Source organism: Phyllobates terribilis, unplaced genomic scaffold (genome assembly GCF_046119375.1).
Source record: "Phyllobates terribilis strain yellow unplaced genomic scaffold, ASM4611937v1 Scaffold_11__3_contigs__length_659146591, whole genome shotgun sequence".
Classification (NCBI taxonomy): Eukaryota; Metazoa; Chordata; class Amphibia; order Anura; family Dendrobatidae; genus Phyllobates; species Phyllobates terribilis.
In genome coordinates this window covers 509,442,640-509,460,184 of record NW_027362771.1, presented here as the reverse complement: position 1 = coordinate 509,460,184, position 17,545 = coordinate 509,442,640, and the positions used below count along the sequence as shown (strand labels likewise).

At 43.4% G+C, this 17,545-nt stretch overlaps 1 protein-coding gene across 3 annotated transcripts in view; it reads left to right on the top strand.

Moving 5' to 3' along the window:
* ANXA4 (annexin A4) overlaps window positions 1-17,545 on the top strand; it is an 84,167-nt gene that overhangs the window by 18,233 nt on the left and 48,389 nt on the right. For all 3 annotated transcript variants that reach the window (XM_073653609.1, XM_073653611.1, XM_073653610.1), the window contains 2 exons: window positions 14,487-14,574; window positions 15,148-15,242. In XM_073653609.1, the coding sequence (XP_073509710.1) occupies window positions 14,487-14,574; window positions 15,148-15,242 (183 nt within the window). The remainder of the gene's footprint in view (window positions 1-14,486; window positions 14,575-15,147; window positions 15,243-17,545) is intronic.

Genomic DNA, 17,545 nt, shown 5'->3' with positions numbered 1-17,545 from the left:
ACGGCTGGAATGCAGACAGGCAGATACTGGCAGGTATGAACGCAGGCTGGATAGGGACCAGTACAGACTGGGATACGGGAGCAAACCCGCAGGTGCGGTGAACAAGCAGAGCGGAGCAAAACCGCAGGTGCGATGAACAAGCAGAGCGGAGCAAAACCGCAGGTGCGGTGAACAAGCAGAGCGAAAGGTGAAGGCAGACAGTACAGGGCTCTGTTAACATGGAACAGACTGGAAAATACAGGAAGATGGTTAGAACACAGGAGGTAGATACGGAGGCAGGGAAAGGGGACAAGCAGAACCAGATACACACAAGGTACTTACAATGAAGTAGCGAGTGGACACAGAACTCACAAACAGAAGTACAGAGACAACGAGTTGGAGTTAGGTGCAGGTTCCGACACTGCAGGCAAAGGGAAGGTACGGACATAGAGAGAAACAAGTAATGGGCTAGGACACTGTTCAGACAGGAACTGAACTGGGAACAAGATACAGGAACGAGCCTGGGAACTCAGCCCCCAGGGTGGCGGAAACAGACTAAATACAGGACAGGACCTGGCAACTCAGTTGCAAAGACAAACTGAGTGAAGGTGGGTGGAGGAGGTTTAAGTATCCAGTGACTGACAGCAATAGACTGGGGACCCATTAGGACTGTGCACACAGTAGCTATAAAAAACAAGCAGAAAGCTGCGCCGACGCCCTAAGCAATCAGACTAGAGACATGGACACAGCAGGAGCTGAAACAAAGAGTGCAGCATGGACTGACAGGTAAGATTGCTTTCTTGCATGGTGGGAGGTGGTGCACCATGCAAGCACGCCGCCAGGAATGTTACAGCAGCCTGTAGAGCCCTGTGGCTTAAATGTTGGCCAGGTGATATTCAGGCAAGAACGAGACTCTTTACTATTCCATGTGAAGGAGAGCATCTTTTTGGGCCTGTTCTGGACTAGCTTCTGGATAAAGCTAGTGACAAAAGGAAAGGTTTCCCTAGCTTGTCTATTCCCGCTTATAAACGTCCTTTCCATAGAAGATGATTTCTACGAAAAAGACCGCAGAAGGGTCAGGAAAAATGGGAAGACCGCAGACCGAAAGGTAGAGGGCTCCTATTCGGCTCTTCTCCTTCTAACCGAGGGCCCCGGAAACCGAGTCAATGACTCGCAGCCCAGGTAGGCGGGAGGCTGTTGGGCTTCTTTCCTGCCTGGACAAAAATTTTTGCTAGTAACTGGATCCTTGATCTGGTAGGTTCGAGTTTCGGCAGATTCCTCGTGGGAGATTCATCTTGACCCGAAACTGTTCCTCGGTATTAGAGCAGACGGCCCTACAAGTGGAATTCCTGGACTTGGTTCGTAAAGCAGTCCTAATGGAAGTCCCGACAGCAGAAAAGGGGCTAGGATTCTACTCGCCTCTCTTTTTGGTTTCTATGCGTGACGGTTCATTTAGGTGCATCATTAACCTTAAAGCCCTTAATAAGTTTTTGATAGTTCCCAGCTTTTAAGATGGAATCCATTAAATCTACAATAAAGTTACTTTTTTCAGACTGTTACATGGTAGTGTTAGATCTAAAAGACGCCTGTTACCATGTACCTATACATATGGATTTCCAGAAATACCTTAGGGTGGCTTTGATCATAGATGGAGAAATTAAACATTTCCAGTTTAGAGCCTTACCGTTCTGTCTGGCCATAGCCCCCAGGGTATTTACTAAGGTTATAGCGGAAGTCATGGCTCATGTTGGGGAACATAATATTTTAATTATCCCTTACCTGGATGATTTCTTGATAGTTGGAGACTCAGCCTCCCAATGTGATAATCACCTAAAATTAGTATCCTCCATCTTAGAAAGTCTAGGGTAGTGCCTTCAAAAATACAGCAGTTCTTGGGTGTTATGCTGGATTCAGACCTTCAAATATGTTTCCTCCCGGAAGCCAAAAAACAAAACTCGGTCATGTCCCCTAGAGCTGCGATGTCCTTGTTGGGTACCCTGTCATCTTGCCTTCCCGGGGTTCTGTGGGCAAAATACCACTTCAGAGTTCTACAGTGGGACGTTCTACATAATGAGATTTTGTTAGATGGGCACTTAGAAGGACGAATGTCCTTGTCACCCCGATCTGTTTAGTCCTTGCAGTGATTGGTGAACGAGGCGAACCTGTCACGAGGAGTTCCCTGGGTGTTTAGAGTCACTAAGATAATTACAACCGATGCAAGCTTCTGTGAGTGGGGGGCCCATCTGGGGGATATGGTGGCCCAGGGGTCCTGGTCAGACGCTGAATAGGGTCTTTCCTCCAACACTAAAGAACTGCTAGCAGTAGATAAAGCGATTAATCATTTCTTGCCTTTCCTTCATGATAAAAATGTTTAAGATCCTTTCAGATAATAGGATAGCGGTAGCTTACGTGAACCATCAGGGTTCATCTTTTTCAGATTTCGGAATGCCATCTCCTTTCCTTACCGGCCCTCCACATCAAAGGAAAAGAAAACCTAAAGGCAGACAACTTAAGCCGTTTTTCTCTGAGGCAGGGCGAATGGAACTAAAGCAGCATATTTTTTCCCAAACAGTCCGAAGATGGGGGCTTCCAGTGGTAGATCTTTGCCACAAGGCTAAATCGAAAGACAGAGTTGTTTTGCTCCCTAAATCCCAGAGAAAAACCCCTGGCAGTGGACGCTCTCCAAGTAACTTGGGATTTCAGTCTGGCCTATGCCTCCCCCCCCATTGAATCTTCTTCCCATGGTCCTAAGAAAGATCAGCGAGGACAAGGCGAGTGTTCTTCTGGTCGCCCCCTTCTGGCCCAGGAGGCCCTGGTTCTCATGCCTGAGGAACATGTCCATCTCCGATCCTTGAATCCTGCCTGACATTCCAGATTTCCTTGGCTAGGGTCCAATAGTCCATCCTCAAGCTCCTGTCCTCCACTTGACGGTGTAGAACTTGAAAGGTCTGTTAGAACGCAAAGGATTCTCTCGAGACCTAGACCTACACTAATGCGTAGTAGAAAACCTGTCACTACCAGGATTTACGCTAGAACTTGGAAGAAATTTTTATCTTTCTCTTGTTCTACAGTTGGTGAGGGGGGCGCCAATTGGTAAAATGTTAGAGTTTTTGCCGAAGGGCCTCGAGTTGAGGTTGGCATCAAGTACCCTTAAAGTCCAAGTCTCTGCCTTCGGTGCCCTATATAACTGACTTGGCAGGAAATTGCTGGATTTCTCGCTTTATCAAAGTTGTGTTTAGATCCAGGCCTGTTATCAAAAGCTATTTAGTACCCTGGGATCTAAATTTAGTTCTTAAAGCATTAACTGGTTCACCCTTTGAACCAATAGATTCAGCATCCCTTAAGTCCATCTCCCTTTAAAACAGTGCTTCTAATAGCTCTAACATCATCTAGAAGGATTAGTGACATCCGGGCACTGTCTTCTGCTTCACCTTTCACTCAGATCCTGGACGATAGAATAAATCTAGGAACTGACCCAGCATATCTCCCTAAAGTAGCTTCCCGTTTCCATTGACTCCAAGAAATAATCCTACCCTCGTTCTGTCCTAATTCAAGTAACCAAAAAGAGGCAGAATTCCATACCTTAGATGTAAGAAGATGTGTGATTAGGTACCTTTCGGTCACCCAGGCTTTCAGGAAAGATAGTTCTTTATCTCCTACCAAGGGGTTAGAAAGGGGCTTAAGGTTGCTAAGCCCACCATAGCTAGGCGGATCAGGGAAGCTATTACTCTAACCTATGTCTCCAGCGGTGAGGAAGCGCCACAGGTGTTGAAGGCTCACTTTACCCGAGCAGTGGCGACCTTGTGGGCGGAGAAGACGGGTGTCTCGATGGAAGACATATGAAAGGCTGCTACCTGGTCTTCTCCATCTACCTTCTATAGGCGCTATAGACTGGATTTGGGTGTTTCATCTGACCTCACATTTGGGAGAAGGGTGCTCCAGGCTGTGGTCCCTCCCTAGACTTCTTCATCTCTGCAATTCTCTCCTGGTGCTGTCATGATCGACCGATAAAGTCATAAGTTACTTACCGGTAATTGGATTTTTCGGAGACCATGACAGCACACTTTATATTCCCTCCCTTCACTTTATGGGAGCACTCCTCATTTATTAATTAAAATTTTCTCACTTAGTGGTGTATAAAAATATTATTTTTATGATTGTTTGCTATGTCTACTAACCTGGTGGTCCTCTCAGTGCTCTGTAATCCAAACTGAGGTGAGAGAGAGGGCCGCCCCTTTTAAGCCTGTAGGTTTCCTGTCCTTGGTGGGCGGATCCCCTCTCTCGTGGTGCTGTCATGGTCTCCGAAAAATCCCGTTACCGGTAAGTAACTTATGACTTTTTTTAGTTAATGAAGTTTCAGTATGCAATCTTTTTTTCATATTCGGACCTCCTGAAATGCAGGTTTCAGATTTTCCTCATTTTGGAGTGTTTCTCTGTGTAATGTAGGCTGGATGTAAGCTCTGTTTGTACAGTCTACTGCTGTATTAATTAGCTCATATTTTTGTTTATACTTTTCTTTAGAATACTTTCTTTGCCAATCTTGTCACTTTCCTTCTCTCTAAATAATACATTTAGAGGGGTATTTCTAGACTTCAAGTTATCCCCCTGTCTATGGGATAGGCTATAATTTGCTGATCACTGGGAGTCTGATCCTGACTCTAGATCTAGAATGAAGTGGAGGTCCAAATGGTCAACCTTTGTTCCATTCATTGTCAACAAGACTGCTTTAGTAAGCCATATACAGCGCTAAGCTATTTCTGGCCATCCCATAGACAGTAAGTAGAGTGGATCTTGAGCATGCATATCTCCACTCCATTCAAGACTGGGCTCTAGGAACATGGGAGTTGTTATTGCTCTTTACATTTTTGGGGGAAGTTCAAGTATTTATAGTGGAGGTCCACTCTTGGCCAGCGATTACAGAGGTTACCAGGAGCCTTTCACTTTGTAGGGCTCGTCCAGTATGCCAGACAGATCACTGATTTGAGTGGGTAATGCTTTATTTTCGCAGTGTTAAAGCTGCAGGGAAATTAAATACTTAATTCCATGCACCTACCCTCTACAATAAGCTAGAATGCTCACCTGCTAAGCAGGGCTGTCGAGTCGGTAAGCTTAACCTTCGACTCCTCAATTTCCATGACACTGACTCCCTCATACATGGCTCATGTTTAAGTAATAAATTTACTGTAGCACAGATTCATCTCCGCTAAGTCTAGACCCTTAGATCAGGAGTAGGACAGACATTTATAGGACATTTCATAACTTTCCCAAATTCTTTTGAAAAAATATTCCCCACAAACTGCATTGAACTACTGTCCCCAATTTATTATATATTTTAGGAGTCGGTCCATTTTATACCGACTCCACCAAAATGGGCTCCGACTCCACAGCCCTGCTGCTACGGTCTCCAAAGAAACTATTTTCAAGATGTCCTCCCAAGAAGAGTTAGAAGGCTGTGTTGGAGCACATTCGTATTCACACCGTGTATTGTCAGGGGATCCGATCATACAATTGTATTGGGAGGTTCGGAATATGGTGTCTGTGCAGCATTACATGATCCGTATATCAGATATAGAGTCTGTGCTATTCTTGTACATCTATAATAATCCTTTTTGTAAATGTGGGGTGGATATAGACTGCCGTATATCTGTTTGGTAACCGGATAAGTATTTGCTTGCATGAATCATGTAACAAGCTTTATTCCGTGTTTGCTCATCTGTAAAAACTTTCCCTATTATGTAATAGTTTGAAATCTGGGCATAGTGTAAACCATAGAGATAAGAGAGAATTAACTTGTGTTATGTTCCACAAGCGGCTTGCTGGGCACAGGGGATCGTCTGAGTGAGCACTATAGGGATTCCTTTATATTTAAAACAAAAACAAAATGCTAATCCCGAAGGTAAACTAATGCTGGTCATGTAAGGTAGGCAATGCTGTTTATATGGGATTAGTGCCGCTGTAGGGTTTTTAGTTCCTTATAAGATACATGTTTTTCCCTGCACCCTGACAGCACCGTATGGAGCGAGGAAGAAGTTAAGAAAGAGATGGTTTAGATCAACTCCCCCTTCCAGTTAGCGCCACGTCCCTGTTAAAACCAGTTCCGAGGAAGATTTAGAAGATTCTAGGGAATTAATTGTTGATTATTCTTCAGTCATACTCCTCTGATGATGCATATGGGCGTCCATGCTTCCCGGTTGAAGATACGGGAACATTGCTCAAGGTCCTCAGATCTACAATGGGAGTGTAATCTCCAAGAGAACACTTGTCTATCCAGGTCTTTGTTTAGAGGGTTAGAGGAGCCTAGACTGAGAATTCCCAGTACCTAAGAATCTACTTTCCCTCATTAGGAAAGAGTGGAAAAAAACTGTTAGTCTCGGATCCTAACACACTTAAGAGGATGTACTCATTTTGAGGAAGATTTGTGAGAGGGATGGGAGAAATCCCCCCCCCCCCCCCAAATTGATGTTGCTGTAGATAAAATCTCAAATATGTGGCGCTCCCTTTAAAGACCCTTTAGATAAAAAAAAGCTGACACTTTTCTTCAAGGAGCATGGGAAGCAGCAGCTGTGGTTATTTTAAGGCCAGTATTTCCGCTACTTGAACAGCTAGATCCCTAATTAAATGGTTACAGGAATTAGACTCCCAGGTAAGAAATAGATGTCCAAGAGATTAAATTTTGGAGGCCATGTCTACGATTCAGAAGGCAGCGGATTTCCTAGCAGACGCATCCGTGGATAGCATTAGGCTGGCCGCCCGCTCCTGTGCCCTCTCTAACTCCGCCCTTAGAGCTCTTTGGCTTAAAATCTGGTTGGTGGATTTTCAGTCTATAATCAAACTTTGTTCTGTTCCTTGTCGGGAAGGGGGGGAGGGGCGGGGGGGTGTTATCTGTTCGTCTCTGCTGTAGATGAAATTTTAGAGAAAGCAGCCTATTTAAATAAAAAAAAAAAATAATAATAAATAAAAAAATTAAAAAAAATTCCCTACACTTTTTTTTTTCCTTGGATACAAAAAAGCCTTTTGGGGCTTTGGAAAAACCAGATGGGTTTACTTTCCCATAAAAAAAAAAAAAAAAAAAATTATAATGGAAACCCTGAAAGCCACCGTGTGGCTATCATACCCGTTTTATTTGATGGCAGTGATAGACCTGAAGGATGCATATTACCACGTCCCAATACATCCAGACCATCAGAAATTCCTCAGGGTAGCGGTGTAGATCGGAGAGAACTGACTCCATCTGCAATACCAGTGCCTTCCCTTGTGGGTTTCCATTGCACCCAGAGCTTTCACTAAGATTGTAGCAGAAATGTCTCCCTAGGTGTTTTTTTCTAAGCAAATTTTCAGCTGTGTTTTACAGTACCAGCAAAATCTAAGATTTCAGAAATCTCCTGCACACACTATTTTGTGCATTGCATGGTATTTTGCACAATAAAGCATGTCACTTCTTACAGCGTTTTTTTTTCAGGGTTTTTCACCCATTGAAAGTAATGGGTGGTGAAAAAAAGGCTGAAAAAAATGCCTAGTGTGAACATGGCCATCAGGTTTTGCTACGTTTTTAGTGAAAAAAAAAAAAGCAAGTACAGCTGCATGTGAAACTCATTTATTTTTGTGATTTTTACCATCTTGTCTTGGTCACCTGAGATGGCAGTTTGGATTAGTACAGTTCCATTAAATTAGTGGGGTAAACATTGACTGAGCTAGGTGTGAGAGTGAACAGAACCTGTATCCCACGGAGGTGTGAAATTGAACAATCTGAGCAACTCCATGGCAGACCATAGTGCGAAAATGGTGTCCTACAAACTCAATGCACTGCCAGTGTCTTAGAAAAACTATTCCTGAACAATTTACATCCCACACTGTTACATTTGTAATTCTGGTTAATGTGGTTTCACATATGTCTTACATTGGTGACATGTCTTGATGCTTCTGTGGTGGAAGCAAAGCTGAACTTTGGGATCCTGAAAAATGCACCAAAACCTGCATTTTTGACAGCTTCTTTCCTGCCAAGAGATCAGGTTTTGCTGCTGAAAAAATGCCTAGTGTGAACATAGCCCTACATAAGGAAAACAGACATTTTGAGAAGTGCCTTACCTAGACTATCTCCTATTTGTAGGATAATAGAAGGAAGACCATACAAAAGCAGACAATCAGGTTCTAGCTATCATATCACCGCTAGGTTAGATAGGAACAAAGGCAAATCAATGTTGAGACCTCTACAGGTTTAGATTTTTCTAGGGATCTTTCAGGATTCAACTCCTTTAATGGTGCGTTCTTCCGCAGAACATTTTAAAATTTAGACACAGAATCTTGAAAGTTCAGGCGAATAGGGAGATTTCGATAAGGGGAACAATTTCCTGTTAGGCTCATTAACAGCTAGAATTCCAGCAGTACAGTGCCCTCAAATTAATTTCAGATGCCTTCAATGGGCGATACTGGCAATGCAGGCCAGAATGATTGATCATCTAGACCAAAAATTCCAGTTATCTGCAGGTGGTTGGACAAAAGGAACTTCCGGAGATGAGGTTCGTGGACAGTTCAGGAACTAGTGGTTATTACCACGGACGCAAGTCCCGAAGGGTGAGGAGTCCACCTAGATTGTCGCTTTTTTCCTGGTCTATGGGGCATCACAATAAAGAAAAGTTAATCAAATCTAAAGAATTAACAGTGGTAAGGAAAGTGATACAGGTTTCAGTGAAGTGGATGTCGAGGAGAAATGTAGTGGTCATGTCTGACAACAGAACATTGGTGGCTTACATAAATCTGGGGGGACCAGATCAGGTTCACTGATAAACGAAGTGATGAAGACCTTCAAGTTAGCAGAAAAGATTCTTTCCTTCTTGATTTCCACCTGAAAGGGACAAAAAAAGTCATAGCCGACTGCCTAAGTCATCATGCCCTCAAAGTGAATGGTCTTTGAATCTTTAGCCAAATCTGTGCCTTGTTGGGGTCTCCTAGAAAAGAGACTCGACAAGTGGCGTGTGTGTGTGTGTGTGTGTGTTTAAAAAAATAAATAAATAAAAATCCCTGAACCCAGGGGAATCCCCAAGTGGGCTGGATTTTCTTCCACAGAAGTGGGACTTTCGTCTGGTCTAGGTGTTTCCACCCTTTCCTATAATTCTAATGGTGTTGAAGATGTGGGAAGCTGGAGCCAGGGTCATACTAATCACCCCCTTCTGGCCCAGAAGGGCTTGGTTTACTTGGCTGAGAATTGGGTCACTCTCAGACCCGTAAATATTGCCCGACAGTCCATCTTCTGTACCAGGGGCAAGTCCTGCGCCCTCATGTTCGCCATCTGCATCTCGCAGCTTGAAACCAGAGGGGATTATCAGCCAGGGGGGTTTTAACAGGAGTTAGTTTCCACTCTCCTTTTAAGCAGGAAAAAAGTTACCTCCCTTTTAAAATATGATGAAGTGTAAGGTGCCTCAGCGAGGTAGTCGTGGGCGAGCTGTAGCCCCGGCTCGCTCTGGCACCCTGCAGACAATACGTGTCCTCTCTGATGTGTGGCTGTGTATGTGGTGTTCTCCACTTACTTCAAACCATCCGATCGCGGCTGTCTCCAGGCATTTCTCTTCTGGGACCAGGGCAGCAATAAGTTCAGAGGACATGAGGTTCTTAACCAGAACTTGGACTTTACTTGGGGAAGAGGAATATGTACAATATTTACAGGCAGATATAATGGATAAGGCCCGACAGGTTATTATCTCTCTCACAGGAGCTGGCAACATCTTCAGCCCTGGTTCCCTCTTTAAGTGAAGCATCTCTGTGACTCTAATCTCTAGCCCAAGAGACTCTTCTACAATACCAACAGTGTTCCGGATCCGATATCTCCCCCATGTCTTAGCTGGAGTCCTATTTATCTTCCTCTGCTACCTGCAGACTAGAAGTGCCCCGGGTCCTCAATACCTCCATTGAGTTTCTCCGGCCGGCCAACATGATTCATGCGTAGGGAGACTTTTACACTGGTGATCCCACTGTCTGAGGGTATGGAGCTGCCGTCTACCCTAGCAGCCACCATATAATCAGGCTGCCCGTATGGTTCACTGTCCTAACTCTTACTGACTCATCACTTCCTGCTTCTGGAAACTAAGCCAAGATTTTCTTGATGTGCCCACCCTCTGTGGGCTGTCCTCACACCACATTAACCCCATCACTGTCTGTAACACTGCTGGCAGACTCAACCTGACATCTGCACCCGGAACAGTGGCATCTTGTGGCTGATTACAAGCACTGCAGCCCACAAGGAATTATGCCAGGAACAAGCTCTATAAACACTCAAGGCTTGATCAGGGCACTAAGTTTCCCCCTGTACTCTACTAACTGGACCACTGAAGCTAACCCCTTAGCTTGGCCTTCCGACAGTCCAGAGAGGTTTAACTACGGGAACACTTTCTTTAACTACTTCAGTGCCAAAGGAAGGCTACGTCCTTCCCCCACTATTACAGAAGTATGGGATAAATTCTTAGAATTTTCCAGCTGGACTCTAGCAATGCAACAGCAGGTTCCACTTAGAGCTGAGTTTCTTCAAAAGGTTCTAGAGAAGGCCTGTCTACCAGTACACTAAAAGTTCATGTCACTGCCTTAGGAGCTCTGTTTGATCAAAAAATTGCTGACCACCCATGGGTACATATATTTATCCTTTGCGTTCAGACCATTGAGGAGCTCCATTATAGCTCCCTGGGACTTGAATCTAGTACTAAATGCCCTTATGTATGATGCATTTGAGCCAGTTTCATCTGCCACTATTGGGGTATCCACCCTGAAAACAACAGTCCTTTTGGTGGCCCTAACCTCAGCTAGGCGGGAGGGGGGGGGGGGGTGAGTAACAGGATATCTCACCCTTCACATCCTTCCCAGAAGACAAGGGATCCAGCTTTTCACCTGAAAATAGTTTCCAGTTTTCATAGACCCCAGGAAATGGTTTTGCCGTCTTTCTGTGAGAATCCAAAATCTCAGGGCGAGTTAATTTTTATTCTTTGGATGTGAGGAGGTGACTGCTTAAATACATCAGGGGCTCTTGACTTCAAGGTAAGTCTTCGTCAATGTTTGTATTGTTTACTGGTCCCAATAAAGGTAAGGGGGCTACTAAATCCATCATATCTAGGTGGGTTAGAACAGCCATAACCTTAGGCTCATTCTACAAGAGACGTGGCTACTAGTGATGAGCGAGCATGCTTGTTACTCGATATTTACACGCATGCTTGGGTGTTTTCCGAGTATCTTCAGCGTGATCGGGGGTTAAGTTTGAGTTACTGTGTGCGCATGATTTGAGACTGTTTGACAGCTTTAATACACGTGATGAATGCCTGTTTCTTAGGCATTCCTCACACGTATTAAAACTGTCAGTCGCAAATCATGCTCACAGAGTGACTCAAACTTCGCCCCCGAGCACGCTGAATATACTCGGCTAGCACTGGGGCATGCTCAACGGAAGGGTTAGCAGAACGTACTCGCTCCTCACTAGTGGCTACTTCTTGGGCAGAGAGGGCTAATACTTCCATTGCTCAGATCTACAAAGACGCAGTCTGGTCCTCTCCTTCTAATTTCTTTAAACACCACAGGTTAGACCTGGATACTCTGATTCTGATCTTTCCTTTTGGAAGAGAGGTTCTTTCTGCGGTGGCTCCTCCCTAAGGATTTCTTTTATCTTAGTCTCTCAGTACGATGCTGTCATGTGTAGGGAAAAGATAATTACTTACTGATAATTGGATTTTCCTGAAACATGACAGCACCGAGCATATTACCTCCCTTATTTTTACTGGTGGTGGAATGTCTTCCCTTTAATTCATCTGGTGGGGAGGGGGGGATATTTTTATATGGTGCATGTTTTTTGGTGTCTCTAATGGCATGGCTACCTCTTATGCTTTGTAAACACACTGATGGGTATGGAGAGGTTCCGCCTTTTTATTCTGTAGTCTTCCTGTTCCTGGGGGTGGATACTCTCTCCATATGGTTCGGGAAAATCCAATTACCGTTAAGTAATTATCTTTTCTGAATTTCAGTTCACTGTATGCAGTTTTACTTGTATGGAGCGGTAATGTGGCACCTGGAGAAATCTGAGGTCCTACTCTACTATAGTCTGTACCTATGCTAGTGATTTCAACACTCCTCAACATTGAAATTGTAACACCATGAAAAGTTGTGAAATGTATAAAATCACTGTATCGCTAGGCATGGTAATGATATGTTAATCATGGGGAAAAAAAATGGAAATAAAATTTTCAAAACATCTTGATTTATTCAGTATGAGCGCCATGCACAGAAATCCCCACACTAGTACACCCTGGCTGCTCTCAATGAGATTAATGGTTGCCTGAGGAATGTTCTGCCACGTTGATTGCACTTGGGCAAATCATCAAGATCTGCTGCTGGCATCTCCCTTTGCAATTGCCGACCAATGACATCACAGATAAGAGACAAATCTGGACGCTGCAGGCCATGGTTGCATGTTTAGGCCCACACAGGCAGCTCAGTAGCACAAGCAGCATGTGGCCTGGAATTGTTGTGTTGATAAACAACTCTTGAGACACTTTAAAGAAATGGATATACCACTGGTTTCACAATTGATGCATTCTGTACTGGAAGTGACATTAGGCATCGCATACCAAGCCTAAGACGTCTACACAAACCATCAAGAGGTGTTTGCACGACATTGGCCTGTGAGCTAGATGTCCCACTACAGCTGTTCTATTGACCTCACGCCTCTGCTCTCAAAGGCTATCATGGTGCAGAGAAAGATCACAATGGAGGCTAGAATGGAGGTATAACCTTTTTACCGAGTCTTGCTTTTTTGTTGGACACGATAGCTGGAGATGTCTACGTTGTGTCCAGGTCAATGCCATGAAGAGGCCTTCAAAGGAACATTACATTGGTCCTACTCCTGGGATTTTGGTGAGGCTTGGCACACTGCATGATAGCAGGACACCTCCGGGCACCCGAACAACTCTGCATTAAATTAATTTCCATAATTCCATGACCTTTCCTTCTTGGTGTTGCAAGTTCAATATTTGAGTGTGTATATTGTTTTTTTAGTGAGGGTTCCTCCATTAATAAGGCTGTGTGCTGCTATACAACCTGTCATATGCAAATAAAATCCTTTTTTAAAGGGATTACCATATCACGCTATCCCCTTTTTTAAATACATATTAAAGGGAATGTGCCATAAAGAAATTTTAAATTGTTGAAAAAAATGAAAGTATTAATGTGTTATTTAAAAAAAAAAAAAAAAAAAAAAAAATTCTTTTAATGGTTCAAAATATGAAAAATAATTTTTGCTTGATATTTTCAACTTGGGGGAGCAGCTGCTGAAATTTGCCATGAAAACCTAGTGTACTGCTAGCTCACATTACTACTGCAGTAAATGTGGGCGAGATCTTCACACGTTTGTGACGTCACTACTCCCCTCCCCTTCTGTGCATTTGGACTGTGATCCTAAACTTCATCCTCCCTTATGATTTTGCAGAACACTTTGTTGGTGACTGCTGGGATGTGGACAACGTCCCCGAGGACAGCCGGCAGCACCGTTTCTGTTAGTTGATGCTGCTCGTCGTATCACACACTGTGATTAGATATGCACACTGTATTATGAACTGGGATTGGATACGCAGACAGTATCACACATTAGTATTAGATGCACAAAGTGCGTTCTGCACTGAGATTAGATGCCCAAAGTGCATCTCACGTAGGGATTAAATACGTTGCAATCACGCGCTGGATTAGATAAACATCTGTCTACATCACACGCAGGGATTAGATGCTTGTATCTGCGGGCTGTATCACGATGGGCATTAGATATGCAGGTCTGCGGGCTATAATACATTTCTGCAGACAGCAGAGCCGCATATGTAATCACACAAAGCCTCATTTAGATGTCCTATAATGCAGGGACGTCTGAATGAGGCTTTGAGCTGATATTGCAGAGCTCAGTCAGTGCTCAGAGCACAGCAGCGAGATGATTACACTACTGTACTCTGGACACTACGGTGACAGCGGTAGTGGGCACAAGTCTGTAGCCTGACATTATACCACTAGTACCAGGCTGCCGACCTGTTCTCACCAGTGGAAGAACTTAATGCTGCAACACCACTCATCGTTCAGAGCAGATCTGCGGTGGGGAAAACAGGTCGGTAGCCTGGTACTAGTAGTGCAATACCAGGCAGCCGACCTGTACTCACCACTACGTTCCTTGAGTTCCTGACACCACCGCAGCCTGTCCTGCTGGATCTACCTAATCAACCCTCACTGCTCCTGTCAAAGCTCACCACAGAACACTGAGCGGCGACCGGAGGAGGCAGCCCCAATGCAGGAAATGCGGTCAGACACCGACCACAATCCCTTATACCCAGGGACTGTCATATTAGCTCAGACACTTGCACACCAGCAAATAGAAAATGGCTACACTCAGCAGCTGCAGAAAAAAAACCTATACATTTAATACTGTACAGTCAGTTTTTATTTATTAACTTTACGCTAAATTCCCTGTTGGTGGTCATTGTCTCACATGTTCATATTTGCAGGCTGGAACTAAGGGAACCGTCAAGCCTTACTCTAACTTCAAAGCAGCGGACGATGTCCTGAGACTGCAGAAAGCCATGAAGGGGATGGGTGAGTGCCAGGGAGTCTATATCCATTCCAGTAACTGTTCTGAAAGAACTTTGTTTGGACTAATCGTATTGGTCCAAGCAATGTAGATCTGGACTTCTTTTTGGAATGTGAATTCTGAGATGGAGCAACATAAGGGTGTAGGGGATATAAATCTTATAAGGTTACTGGGCATAATATTTTATGCTGACCTGTTGTATGGCTTTTCCATAGTGTGTAAATCCGGATGAGCAGCTTTTAGACAATAGATCAGTGTATATAGCAGCGACTGTAGGAATGTGGATATAAATGGCATTTTCACAGGCTAGTAAGTCTATAAAATATCACTGACACGGCACAAATATGTTATGGTGCAATGTTAATGCCCAGGAGTAGAGCAGGTCAGTGTGATCTTCTTTCTGATATTTGATCTAATTATTGTATTCTGGAAGTTTTTAAAACCAATATTTAAATATATTCTACAGTCTTTTGTTTGGTTTTAATAATAATTAATAATAATGGTTTTAGTAATGATGTAAAACTCCTGATCTCCTGCCCCACCTTATCTTATGCTCGTCCTCCTCTCATTATTGTCAGGCACGGACGAAGATGCCATCATTGATGTGATTGCAAACCGGACAATTGCCCAACGCCAGGAAATCAAATCTGCTTATAAGACCAGTATTGGAAAGGTAAGACCTGAATACATGGGCAGCGCAGATCATAAATATGATGTTATGAATGTAAACTTTCTTTTCTCTGTTCATAATATAAATCAGTTTAGTTAGACGTGTGGAACTACAAATTCTATAATGTAGCGAAAATTTTGTAAAAATTGTACTTGTTGTAAAGGGCGCATTTACCCGATGTAAAATTGTGTTGGCGATGAGATGTACAGGTGAGGTGACGAAAACCAGCTACTGACGACAAATCTCCCCTTCCTGAAACCCCTGCTCACAATTGGGACATTGGTACCAATAACACCCATATCTGACGCTGAAGGCCTTGTTTTCACCCTAGTATTGGGCAAGGTGTGATTGACTGCATCCATAATCTGACTTTTTCCACGCATGTTATTTTGCTAGTTAGCATGTACCAACCCTTTCAACAATGATCTGCCAAGCATAATACGTGCAGAATACCTGGGGAAGCCGTTCTCACAGTCCTCCACCTACTGCTGGTTTTTGTACTGGTCCGTACAATATAGGTCAACATTGAGACACATTATTTTTCTTATTACTCTTTCAATACTCAAAAAAATAAATAAAAAATAAAAAATATTATTGGTCACCAGAGTGTGTTGCAGAAAAAAATTCATAACCAGATTTGATTCTCCATTCTCCAGGATTCTTTTTTTTTTTTTTATTTTGCATCCACCATTTAGTTCCAGAGATATGGGACTTATTTAGTGCTACTTTTTTTATAGCCTTTACCAGGTGTGCGTGGTGCACATGATTCTCTGGTGGCATGTTGTTACTCTGCTCTGCATTATTACCCTGTAAAACCCAAGAAGAAAACAAGATGAGCATATACCCTGTAGTAAGTAAATGGTATTAGTACATGTACATAACATGGTGTACTTAGCTAACATTACTTGGATCAAAAAAGCATAAAAGCCATCCCACCTTGACAAGGTGTACCCAATCGGTACTGTCCTATACTATCTATAGTATTTTTAAGCCTCATCTTGTGTCAGCCGACCCATGAGCAGGTGTCTGAGGAGTTGGCCCCATGTCCTGCTCTGCCCCCATTAACATTGAGGTCGGCTGACACAAGGTGAAGTTTTAATACTAGAGACAGGATAGGACCGTCCCGATTGTGTACACCTTGCCGTGGTGGGATGGCTTTTCTGCTTTTTTTGATCAAAGTAGTATTAAATAAGTACACCATGTTATTTTCTTACAAAATGAGCATATGCATATATAGTTCTTTTCTTGGGTTTTGTCTGTGAAATGGTCACAGTGTGAACATGTTCTTACACATTGCACGTATACCAACTTATGCTCCAGCTCATTTCTTTGATGTAATTACCCTGTAAGCAACTCCAGCTTAGCAAAGACCATGAATATTAGCACTTAATAAAGGCTCAGATCTCTGGAACTGTGTGGCGCATATACAGTACAGACCAAAAGTTTGGACACACCTCATTTAAAGATTTTTCTGTATTTTCATGACTTTGAAAATTGTACATTCACACTGAAAGCATCAAAACTATGAATTAACACATGTGGAATTATATACTTAACAAAAAAGTGTGAAACAACTGAAAATATGTCTTATATTCTAGGTTCTTCAAAGTAGCCACCTTTTGCTTTGATGACTGCTTTGCACACTCTTGGCATTCTCTTGATGAGCTTCAAGAGGTAGTCACCGGAAATGGTTTTCACTTCACAGGTGTGCCCTGTCAGGTTTAATAAGTGGGATTTCTTGCCTTATAAATGGGGTTGGGACCATCAGTTGTGTTGTGCAGAAGTCTGCTGGATACACAGCTTATAGTCCTACTGAATAGCTGCTTTTTTCTTGCCATAATACAAATTCTGACAGTCTAAAGGAAAACGAGTTGCCATCATTACTTTAAGAAATGAAGGTCAGTCAATCCGAAAAATTGGGCATACTTTGAAAGTGTCCCCAAGTGCAGTTGCAAAAACCATCAAGCGCTACAAAGAAACTGGCTCACATGAGGACCGCCCCAAGGAAAGGAAGACCAAGAGTCACCTCTGCTTCTGAGTATAAGTTTATCCGAGTTACCAGCCTCAGAAATCGCAGGTTAACAGCAGCTCAGATTAGAGACCAGGTCAATGCCACACAGAGTTCTAGCAGCAGACACATCTCTACAACAACTGTTAAGAGGAGACTTTGTGCTGCAGGCCTTCATGGTAAAATAGCTGCTAGGAAACCACTGCTAAGGACAGGCAACAAGCAGAAGAGACTTGTTTGGGCTAAAGAACACAAGAAATGGACATTAGACCAGTGGAAATCTGTGCTTTGGTCTGAT